We start from the raw sequence: 11,623 nt of genomic DNA on the forward strand, positions 1-11,623 counted from the left end.
GTGAGGAGGAAGAGAGTTGGGGTCCCTCCAGCGCAGCCAGCGCAGTCACCCCCGTGAGATGCTTAAAGAGATACCTGGCACCACCCAGATATCAGGAAGAGCCTGAGTGAATGTCTTCCTGTTACTCACCTGCTCTGCTCCTGGCGAGTCCTTGAGTCACCTGCACTTCCGCGACAACGCCCAGCCCTTACCGCTCTGTGGCTGAGGAAAAGGGAGAATGAGCAGGCAGGTGCTCAGCTGCAAGTTCTTCCGCTTATTCACCAGTTGCTCACTGGTTCGGAACTCTCTCCTGAGGATAAGAGAAGTCTAAACCAGGATGAAGCTGGGAGTACCAATAATCAGAAAAATCACCTTCCTGCTTATAACTAGGGAGCCGTAGATTTGCCTTGGAGTTGCTGCCAGAAGACTCTTGCTGGACTAGTTTACTTAATTTACTGTTCCCTCAAAGGTTCACTTCTGGGCAACTCTTCCATATCTACTTGAGAAGAAACCACAAATTCAATTCATAGGCAAGTTGTGTCAGGAATCCTAAAGAAGGGAAACATCCTTTTACTTCTAGGGCATAATAAATGGACGTCCAAATGCTCATCCTCAGCTTCTAAAGAGGATGACAGCAGAGAGGCAGCATTTTGGTATTTGGACAAGCACTTCTTATCATCTTCTCCAAACTCTCGACCCCGTGTCATCTGCCCCAAGACCCATCAGTTTCCCACGATGATCCCTCTCCTGCTCCACTGCCTTTGAACATCAAAAATTTCAGGGCTTCCCTGGTGGCGCAGTGGTTAAGAATCCACCTGCCAATGCAGTGGACACGGGTTCGAGCCCTGGTCCGGGAAGATCCCACATGCCGCAGAGCAACTAAGTCCGTGCGCCACAACTACTGAGCCTGCGTGCTGCCACTACTGAAGCCCGCGCTCTGCGGGCTTGTGCTCCGCAACAAGAGAAGCCACCTCAATGAGAAGCCCGCGCACCACGACAAAGACTAGCCCCCCCGCAGCAACTAGAGAAAGCCTGCAAGCAGCAATGAAGACCCAACGCAGCCAAAAATAAATAAATAAATAAATAATTTTTTAAAAAAAATTCAGTAGGTGGACATCAGGTCTGAACCAGACGATCAGCTGCCGTAGCACCAAAGGATGCTCAGGGCACACCCACTGCTGTTACTCTTCCTCCTACTTCATGCCCCATGGTCCTGCAGTTAGAACAGGCACATCTCTGCAGCTGCCACCCGCCAGCATCCCGGGCACAGCCTGTTTATCAGCTAACAGCCATGCAGCAGGTAGGCAGCTCACTAGCAGAACTGCCCAACTTCATTTATCTTCTGGGCTCCCTTCTAGTTCTACTGAATCAAGTTGTCAGGGACTTAGGCCCAATAATCCTTTTTTTTTTTTTTTTTTTTTTGAGCTTCTCCAGTAATTCTGATGCCTGCACTCCTTTGGGAGATACCGACAGCTGATAGTGCCACATGGTAGCTTTGGCCTCCTACCCGCAAGTTCCAGCTGAGGGAGGTGATAACACCAACCTGAGATTCTCATTCCCTCCTAAACCCCCACCCCCACCCCTGGCTCCAGTCTTGTTACTTTGGCCCAGGAATCTCCATCCTTCTTGTTCTTCCCATTTTCTAGACTGTTTAGCAAGTGGCAAAATTCTTGTTTCTCTATTCCTTCATCCCCGTCAGAGATGCCTCAAGGTCATCTGTATTTTGCAGAAGTATGATATACCCAGAGTTGGGCCATCCCAAACACTGTCCTGCAGAGTGACCTGACCCCCTGTGTTCTGAGCGAAGTTGAGAGGGTGCTGCAGCAGCCAGCAGCCAGCTAGACTGTGCCTCCCCTGACCGCCCTTCTCGCAGACAGTGCCACAGTCTGGGGATGTACGGGGAGACTGAGATCATACAACAATAAATCATAGTAAACCGTTATTGAGCACACATGGCAGTTATTGTGCTAAATGCTTTGTATGCATCATCTCATTTCGCCTCAAGGAGGGACCTCCTCAGAGCCTAAGATCACCAGCTAACACGTGGAGAAACTGGGATTTAAACCAATGTCTTCTCATGCCACCCTTTCTCCACCATGGGAGACAGTGTGAAAGCCCTCAGCAGCATCTTTTGTTGATGGTTTTGCTTTTGTTTTACAGAAAAATGCTGTGATTGAAAGCCTGCAAGAACAAGTAAACAACGCCAAAGAGAAGCTGGTGAGGCTGATGTCAGCTGAGTGCATCTATGACTCCCCCGAGGGGGCTGTCCCGCCTGCCTCTTCCCACAGCAAGGACATCCTGGCTGCAGCCCCTCCCCATAGCCTAGCAGCTCAAGGGTCTTTGAAATGTCTCCCTGACTCTCTGAGTGATACCAGCCCGGCCACCCAGGACTCCCAGAGTACCTCAGCACCCGCCTCAAGTGCACAAGGCCTCAAGGGGCCTGTGAAGGACACCAGCCCCTCCCCGGGGCAGAAGGAGGAAATTGCTGCCTCTCAAGACTTTTCTGACCATTTAAATTTGGGCCGCAGCCAGAAGCCACGGGCCGAGCAAAGCCGGGGTGCGGAGAGAAGAGACCAGGTACCCATGGCCCTCCAGCAGGGTCTCCTGCCAGGTGGAGAGGGCTCTGTTCCCCAGAGACAGGGGCAGCTGGAGAACTCAGAGGGGCCCCAAGCGCGACCATCAAGGGTGAATTCAGTGATCAGGGAGAAGCTTCAGGAAGTCCTCCAAGATCTGGGCCTGGGCTCTGAGGCTCCCGTCCCCTGTCCCCCGTCCTGTCCCCAGCAGCCCTGGAAGAGCAGTGCCGGCCGCAGCCCCCAGAAGATGCCCCTCTCCAAGGAGCTGGGCTTCAGCCCGTACATGGTGAGGAGAAGGGGCGCGGCACAGCGGGATCGCTCGCACGTGCCCGGTTCTCTGCCCTCCTCTGTGGGGCGTCGGGTAAACAGGGCTGATTCTGGAGCATGCACTGGGCGAAATGTGCAGGACAGGGACAGCCCCTGCCTGGACCCCCAAACTGCGGATTGCAGGGTAGCAAGACCCTCTTCCGGGAAGCCTTTACTACTCCCAGCTCCTCAAGGCAAGCCAGACTCCCCGGAGGGCAGCAAACAGTGCCAGACAGAGCCCCAGGGAGCCGAAGGGAGCCGTGCAGCCCTTTCTCACCAGCCTTCTGGTCCTGGCCGGGCGCTGTGCCCCGCTGCCCCACGCCGAGCCAGAGCCTCGCCAGACCTGCCTGAGCAGCGGCTGCAGCGGTCCCCAGCGCCCCCAGACTGCCCTTCCCTGTCTCCTCCACGCAGCTACCTCGACACAGAGTCCAGCAGCTCGGACGAGTTCTTCTGCCGCTGCCACAGGCCCTACTGTGAAATCTGCTTCCAGAGCTCCTTTGATTCCAGTGACAGTGGCTCGTCAGACAGCGACCCTGAGCCTGCTGGGAGGCTGGCTTCCTGGGAAAAGCTGTGGGCCCGCTCGAAGCCTATTGTGAACTTCAAAGATGACTTGAAACCCACACTGGTGTGAGCAGCAGAGCAAGTCTGGACATAGAGCTCTGTCCGGGACAAGCCATACCATGGCCTGTTGTGGCCTCCGGGGAATAGACCAGTGCCCTGCATTGGACCAGCCCTTACCGTGTTTCAGCTATGCTCACTTGAGCACTGTGGTACCTGGAGCACTTCTCGATCTATACGAAGAGGGGTATTGCCTGTCTTGTTCCCACCTCACCGCATTCCTGTAAAAGACTCCAGCCGAGTGCCCATAAAGGATACCCTTGGATAAAAGGTGCTAAATGAGCACAGAGGGTCTTCTGTCCTGGTCAGCCTATAATGTACAGAACTCTTCATATATACCAGGTGGATGGCTGGGTGGACAGACAGATGGAGAAATGGAAGGAAAATTTCTGCAGAACCAGAGTTGTGAACTGTGATCCATCAAACTGGCTTTTCGGTGGCAGACCTGTGAGGAAGACATCTCCTGCGTCCTTGGGTGGCCCACTCATGGCAGGGGGTGGTTTTGTTTCTGCTCAGCTTTGAGAACAGCACCACGCCTGGGTCCCAGCTTCTAGCCAGACTCATACCATTGTGGCACCTCAGCATCATCCCTGAGACAGTCAGGTGTCCATGGGGCCACAGGTGACCCAGATCTCTCTCCTGGGCTCACATGGCACCAGAGGCCCACCGCATTGACTTTGCCAGTGGTGCAGTTTTGCAATAGCAGGAAGCACACACTGGCAATCTCTGTTGAGGTTGGGGAAGCCCTATTGGTCAAGAGGATGCCAACTAGGGCTACATGACCACTGATGGCTACATAAACCTAAAAACAGAAAATGGGAAAATAGAAAGGAAGAAATGGGGGAGAAGGTAGGAAAGAAAACAGGTTTTGAACATTTACCTTGAGTCTAGCACGGTACTTGGAAATATCAAATATCGGTAATCCTTATGATAACCCCATGAAGTAGATACTCTCGTTCCCACTTTTACAGATGGAGATGATGAGGCTTAGAGAACTGAGGTAGCTTCCCCAGCGTCACATTGCTGGAGAGGGGCCCATGTGAGACTTGGCCACAGCTCATAGGACTCCAAGTGGGTAGACTTCCCTGGGGCACATGTCTTCACTTGTTCTTCTGGGAGTGGCGGCCAGAGCGTGGCAGGCCAGACAGCAAAGCAGGGGTAGTGTAGGAAGCTGCAGTGCACTCACCCTGCAGTCCAGGATGACAAAACTGGGCCCCTCACCTCGGGAAGCAGCCCTCCACTGCCTCAGGGGCCCACTCACACCTCCCACGGCAGCCAGGGAGTTGGTGAAAGATAAGTGCCAGGATCTCATCTGCTGCCAGAGCCACACGGAGAACACAGCTGGGTCCACTTCACTTGTTGCTGAGCTAGTTGTTGTTTACAGGCTGTTCCCTGCCCCCACTTCTGTGTGCATCGTGTGTGTACTGATGCTTGTGTGCAGGAGTTTGGGCCTTATTAGATATGTCTGGAGGGGAGCACGTGGCTTTAAATGTCTCACAGAAGATGTATCACAGACTCTTGGTGGCTGCTGACACCTTGTGAATCTCCAGACACTGGACCAGGAGGCCCTCCTGGTAACACAGCTTCTTCTGTTGTCTACTTTTAAATACAAATATCATAATTTATTCTGCGTGTGGGCTTGTAGTTTCTGCTTGTGCTGTTTGTATGCTGTCCAAGTGAGACCTTAATAAAAGAAATGGCTCTCAAGGCAAGTCTCTTCAGAAATTGTAGTTTGGTGCTGGGGAGGAGGGGCACAGACGAGACTGAACCACCCAAAGGAGTGGAAATGCAGCAGCCATTAGAGTTGCTGCTGGCTTACCCTGGGTTCTAGGTGTATCTTCTACCACACTTCCATTTGTAACAGATTCTTCTGTGGTCTCCCCGTGCAGCTTCCTATCCCAGAAACACCTGCCCCAGTGGGTAGAGGAAACTCTGGAGACCCTCAATTCTTCCCACCCACTGGGGATCCTGTGGTTGGGCTTCACCTCCTTCAGCTCCTTTCCTCCCAGTGTGTCACCGCTAGCAGCCTACTCTTCAGTAGTGTGGAATATGCAGGCTCTAAACCTGGCAGTGCTTCTCTCACTCTCTGCTCCTACACCCTCAGTTCCCTCATCCCAGCCCTTCCACATCTCCATCTCTCTTCTATCTAGAATTTCTTTCCCTTCTTTGTGCATCTTGTGAATGACTCATCCCTCAAGGCTCAGGTAGAGCATTCCCAGGTAAAAATGGCATCCCCTAGTTAAATGAAGAAAGCTGTTTTAGGGGCCATGCTTCACACTTAGTTGTATAGAAGCTTCTAGCATCCATTTTTCCTAGAATGACTTTGTAACACTTGCTAGACTTTGTTGAAAAGATGGAGAATCTACCCTATATTTTCCTTATTTATCATTTGGTTTGAAAACTGTATGCCAAGCACCACAACTTCCTGCCCCAGAATACTGTCTCCAAATCTATTGCTTACTGTGTACTACCTCCACACCCACTCCTCACCAGCTTCTTCCCTAGATTTTTTACTCAAGACCAGCTAATCCAGTGATGAAATTCTTGGAAGGATGAGTATGCCATGACTTCTGGCCCGCTCTTGATTGTTATGCTCTTGAAGAAAGGGCAGAAACTTGGTGCAAAGAAATCCTAGAGAAGTAAACATTGCCTCTGCTGTCGTGATGGGGGCTATGCCTGTCTCTGTTGGTCGTAAGGTCTGGCATGAAGCCCAGCCTGCCTCTTACCCAAGTATATGTTGCTTTGCTGATTGAAATCTTAGGGTTGGAGGTGTCCATCCTGATCCCAAAGTCTGCCCCTGTCTCTGGCCCGGGTCAAACTCTCTTTCCTTAAAGGATCAACTTGGCCTCCCCGGAGCTCAGGAGAAAAGAGCATCAGATGTAGGAGGCATGTTTTTAACGAACCATTTCACTTTGAAAATGGTAAGGAGAAAAGTCAATGCACGTTCCACAAAAATCTCTTCTGTGTCTATATTTATTTTATTATATTTAGATGTGTCTCCTTCACAGATTGCAAGTTCCTGAAAGCACTGAGTGTGTCTTCTGCATCTTTGTATCCTCAAGACTAGCCATCAGAGAGCTTTGTACAGAGTATGAGCCCAGTAAATGTTTGATGGATGGATTTCTGGGCAGATAAGTGGGTGAAACAGGAAAACAAACAAAGGAAGGCAGAGAACCTGTAATGCAGCAAAAAGGGAGGCAGAGCCATCTGGCTTCACTGCCTTTCAGTGAGGTAAGAGCAAGAAACAACATCACTGAAGAACCCAGAAGTAACTGAATTCTGAAAAAGACAGTACTTTAAGTCTCTTAGAGGGAGGTGAGGTCGAGTGACAGAGTTAATGGAAGAGAAACAAAGTTACTGTGTTAAAGGTGTTCTCTTAAAGATGCTTTCCTCACAGGCTTGTAACTAAGTAGCCAGCAGGACTAGCAGGGAGACAGTCTGTTCATCTTTCTCACCATCATCTTCCTGAGTCCCCTTTCCCAGAGCCCCAAACAAAGCAGTTGTTTCTGTTTCCTCTGGCTGCTGCACTTCTCCCAGTGACAGCCTCTGGGCTTTGTTAAGGGAGGTCTAATGCAGAGATGGCAGCTTTGGGACTGAAAGCAGGAGAGAGGTTACTTGTCCTCAAACTTTGCTCTTCCTCACCTCTGGTACCCACGCTGATCTCTTTCTCCGTGAATTGTTTCTGATGTTAGCATCCCCAGCCAAACTGCATTTGAATAAGGGAACATCTTGGAATGTTCAGTTCACTATCAAGGTCACAAAGAGAAAAGAAATGCCAGTGTCACGAGGCAAAATAACCTGTTACGAGTTTGACAAGATCTGGGTCAATGCTTCCCAACCCTTTTCATTCTTTGACTTACCTTTGCATGTCTAAATATACTAGCAAGACACATAGGTTCAGAGAATAAGTGCTTGGGAAGGACCCTGGAAAGTTCTGTGGGTGACTAAGAGAAAAGCAAGAGGGCAGGGAAAAAGAAGGGAAGGAGGACAAGAAGTGCAGAAAACAAAGAGATGAGGGAGATGTGGTGGAGGAGGAAGGCAGAGAACCAAAGGCACCCTGCTTAGCTTTCTCCGTGGACATCGCCTCTCTTGTAAATGAATGTGCTGGCTCCGGTCTGAGCTGAGAGAAAGTGGGGCTCACTTCTATGAAGAAGGGCAGGGAAACCCTTGCAGAGCCCTTTCTTTAGTTATGCGTAACCATTGGTTCATTTCTCTACTTTGCCGCTAGACTGTGAGCTGCTTGAGCCTGCAACTTGTTATAATTATTTGGGTGTCCCCAGCACCCAGCACTGTGCCTGGTGCATGGGTTGATGCTCAGCAGATGTTTGTCAAAAGAAATCAAGAAAAGAGTGGCCTCGCCAGAACTGTCTCAAGGGGGACCCCAGGGAGGCCACTCATAAGAGCTCAGGTCACCTGGGAAGCAGGGCTTAGATGTCTCATCGCGGACTGAACTACAGTGCTGTTGATTCACTGAAGTTTAAATGCTTTGTGATGGTGCCCAGACCCTTTCTCAAAAGAAGGCATTTTAGATGGGCTCCCTTCTCCACTAATTTTTGTACAGTAATTTCCCCCATGAACTGCCAGGGCTTAGAGTCACCCATGTGACTGTGTGACTTTCAGCAAGTTGCATAACCTCTTTGTGGCTCAGTCTCCCCAACTGTAAACTGGGATAATAACACCTACCTCATACAGATATGAGGGTTAAATAAGTTAATATTAATTATTGATTTGAACTCTGCCTGGCACATAGTAAACTGTATATAAGTGTTTGTCTTAGAAAGTTGTTTGGGAAACACAGTTTTATATTTTAAAAGCCTCTTTATGTTTTCTTGCTTTATACCAAAATTCCCATTCCTGTGTTCAATTTGTTCCTGATGGAAGGGTCTTCTAAACAGATCTGGTAACGTGAGGATGGCCCACTTCTAGGACAGCAGAAATTTATCCCCGAACCCCTTCTAGGTCAGGTTCACTTACTGTGGGGTGAACATCCACCTGACCTGCAGGACTCAAATATTAGGGCAGGCCTAGGGAAAAGTACAGTTGAAAGTCAGGAAATCGGATTTTTTATGGTGGAGCCAAAGGCAACTATTTTCCTTTACAGAAATATTATGCACTTTATAATAGACAAAAATATATAGGGTACCTACTATGTGCCACTTAATACTTGTCTTATTCAAGACTTAAAACAACCCCACAAAGTAGTTATTTCTGTTTTACAGATGAGGAAACTGTAACTGGGAGAGGTTGGGTAACTTGCCCAAAGTCACACAACTCGTTAGAGGCAGAGCCAAAGTTTAACTGAAATCTGACTTGATTCCAAAGCCCTTTTAGGACACCCCAACGCTGGTTCCAGAGCATGTGCTACAGGCGTGCTACCAGAAGACAGAAGGAATTTCAACCTGGCAGGGCAGGGACCCAGACTGAGGTTTTCTCAGGACACCAAGGCTTCCTTAGGAAAAGCAAGCTGGTCTGGTTCTGTAAGCCTATTGCAACACCCTCCATTGCTGAGTCATTGAACAGCATATTCACGGCAGGAAGGGAGCTTTCTTTTTTTTGAACATCTTTATTGGAGTAAAATTACTTTACAATGGTATGTTAGTTTCTGCTTTATAACAAAGCGAATCAGCTATACGTATACATATATCTCCATATCTCCTCCCTCTTGCATCTCCCTCCCACCTTCCCTATCCCACCCCTGTAGGTTGTCACAAAGCACCGAGCTGATCTCCCTGTGCTATGCGGCTGCTTTCCACTAGCTATCTGTCTTACATTTGGTAGTGTATATATGTCCATGAAACTCTCTCACTTCATCCCAGCTTACCCTTCCCCCTCCCCATGTCCTCAAGTCCATTCTCTATGTCTGCGTCTTTATTCCTGTCCTGCCCCTGCGTTCTTCAGAACCTTTTTTTTTTTTTTTTTTTTTTTACATTCCATATATATGTGTTAGCATATGGTATTTGTTTTTCTCTTTCTGACTTACTTCACTCTGTATGACAGACTCTGGGTCCATCCACCTCACTACAAATAACTCAATTTCGTTTCTTTTTATGGCTGAGTAATATTCCATTGTATATATGTGCCACATCTTCTTTATCCATTCATCTGTCGATGGACACTCAGGTTGCTTCCATGTCCTGGCTATTGTAAATAGTGCTGCAATGACCATTGTGGTACATGACTCTTTTTGAATTATGGTTTTCTCAAGGTATATGCCCAGTAATGGGATTGCTGGCTCATATGGTAGTTCTATTTTTAGTTTTTTAAGGAACCTCCATACTGTTCTCCATAGTGGCTGTATCAATTTACATTCCCACCAACAGTGCAAAAGGGCTCTCTTTTCTCTACACCCTCTCCAGCATTTATTGTCTGTAGATTTTTTGATATGGCCATTCTGACTGGTGTGAGGTGATACCTCATTATAGTTTTGATCTGCATTTCTCTAATGATCAGTGATGTTGAGAATCCTTTCATGTGTTTGTTGGCAATCTGTATATCTTCTTTGGAGAAATGTCTATTTAGGTCTTCTGCCCATTTTTGGATTGGGTTGTTTGTTTCTTTGATATAGAGCTGCATGAGCTGCTTGTAAATTTTGGACATTAATCCTTTGTCAGTTGCTTCATTTGCAAATATTTTCTCCCATTCTGAGGGTTGTCTTTTCGTCTTATGGTTCCCTTTGCTGTGCAGAAGCTTTTAAGTTTCATTAGGTGCCATTTGTTTATTTTTGTTTTTATTTCCATTCTCTAGGAGGTGGGTCAAAAAGGATCTTGCTGTGATTTATGTCATAGAGTGTTCTTCCTATGTTTTCCTCTAAGAGTTTTATAGTGTCTGGCCTTACCTTTAGGTCTTTAACCCATTTTGAGTTTATTTTTGTGTATGGTGTTAGGGAGTGTTCTAATTTCATTCTTTTACATGTACCTGTCCAGTTTTCCCAGCACCACTTCTTGAAGAGGCTGTCTTTTCTCCATTGTATATTTTTGCCTCCTTTATCAAAAGTAAGGTGACCATAGGTGCGTGGGTTTACCTCTGGGCTTTCTATCCCGTTCCATTGATCTATATTTCTGTTTTTGTGCCAGTACCATACTGTCTTGATTACTGTAGCTTTGTAACATAATCTGAAGTCCGGGAGTCTGATTCCTCCAACTCCGTTTTTCTTTCTCAAGATTGCTTTGGCTATTCAGTGTCTTTTGTGTTTCCATACAAATTGTGAAATTTTTTGTTCTAATTCTGTGAAAAATGCCATCGGTAGTTTGATAGGGATTGCACTGAATCTGTAGATTGCTTTGGGTAGTATAGTCATTTTCACAATGTTGATTCTTCCAATGCAAGAACATGATATATCTCTTTATCTGTTTATATCATCTTTAATTTCTTTCATCAGTGTCTTATAGTTTTCTGCATACAGGTCTTTTGTCTCCTTAGGTAGGTTTATTCCTAGGTATTTTATTCTTTTTGTTGCAGTGGTAAATGGGAGTGTTTCCTTAATTTTTCTTTCAGATTTTTCATCATTAGTGTATAGGAATGCAAGAGATTTCTGTGCATTAATTTTGTATCCTGCTACTTTATGAAATTCCTTTATTAGCTCTAGTAGTTTTCTGGTAGCATCTTTAGGATTCTCTATGTATAGCATCATGTCATCTGCAAACAGTGACAGCTTTACTTCTTCTTTTCCGATTTGGTTTCCTTTTATTTCTTTTTCTTCTCTGATTGCTGTGGCTAAAACTTCCAAAATATGTTGAATAATTGTGGTTAGAGTGGACAACCTTGTCTTGTTCCTGATCTTAGAGGAAATGGTTTCAGTTTTTCACCATTGAGAACGATATTGGCTGTGGGTTTGTCATATATGGCCTTTATTATGTTGAGGTAAGTTCCCTCTATGCCTACTTTCTGGAGGGTTTTTATCATAAATGGGTGTTGAATTTTGTCAGAAGCTTTATCTGCATCTATTGAGATGATCATATGGTTTTTCTCCTTCAATTTGTTAAAATGGTGTATCACATTGATTGATTTGCATATATTGAAGAATCCTTGCATTCCTGGGATAAACCCCATTTAATCATGGTGTATGATCCTTTTAATGTGCTGTTGGATTCTGTTTGCTAGTATTTTGTTGAGGATTTTTGTATCTATGTTCATCAGTGATACTGGCC

At 47.0% G+C, this 11,623-nt stretch overlaps 1 protein-coding gene across 2 annotated transcripts in view; it reads left to right on the forward strand.

The window, feature by feature from the left end:
• Positions 1-3,489, forward strand: part of GPR156 (G protein-coupled receptor 156) — a gene marked incomplete at both ends in the record, with an annotated part of 64,737 nt that extends 61,248 nt beyond the window's left edge. For both annotated transcript variants that reach the window (XM_079705579.1, XM_079705580.1), the window contains one exon: positions 2,140-3,489. In XM_079705579.1, coding sequence (XP_079561705.1) covers positions 2,140-3,489 — 1,350 coding nt within the window. The remainder of the gene's footprint in view (positions 1-2,139) is intronic.
• Positions 3,490-11,623: the final 8,134 nt, after the last annotated feature.

This window comes from Hyperoodon ampullatus, assembly GCF_949752795.1.
Source record: "Hyperoodon ampullatus genome assembly, chromosome: 5".
NCBI lineage: Eukaryota > Metazoa > Chordata > Mammalia > Artiodactyla > Ziphiidae > Hyperoodon > Hyperoodon ampullatus.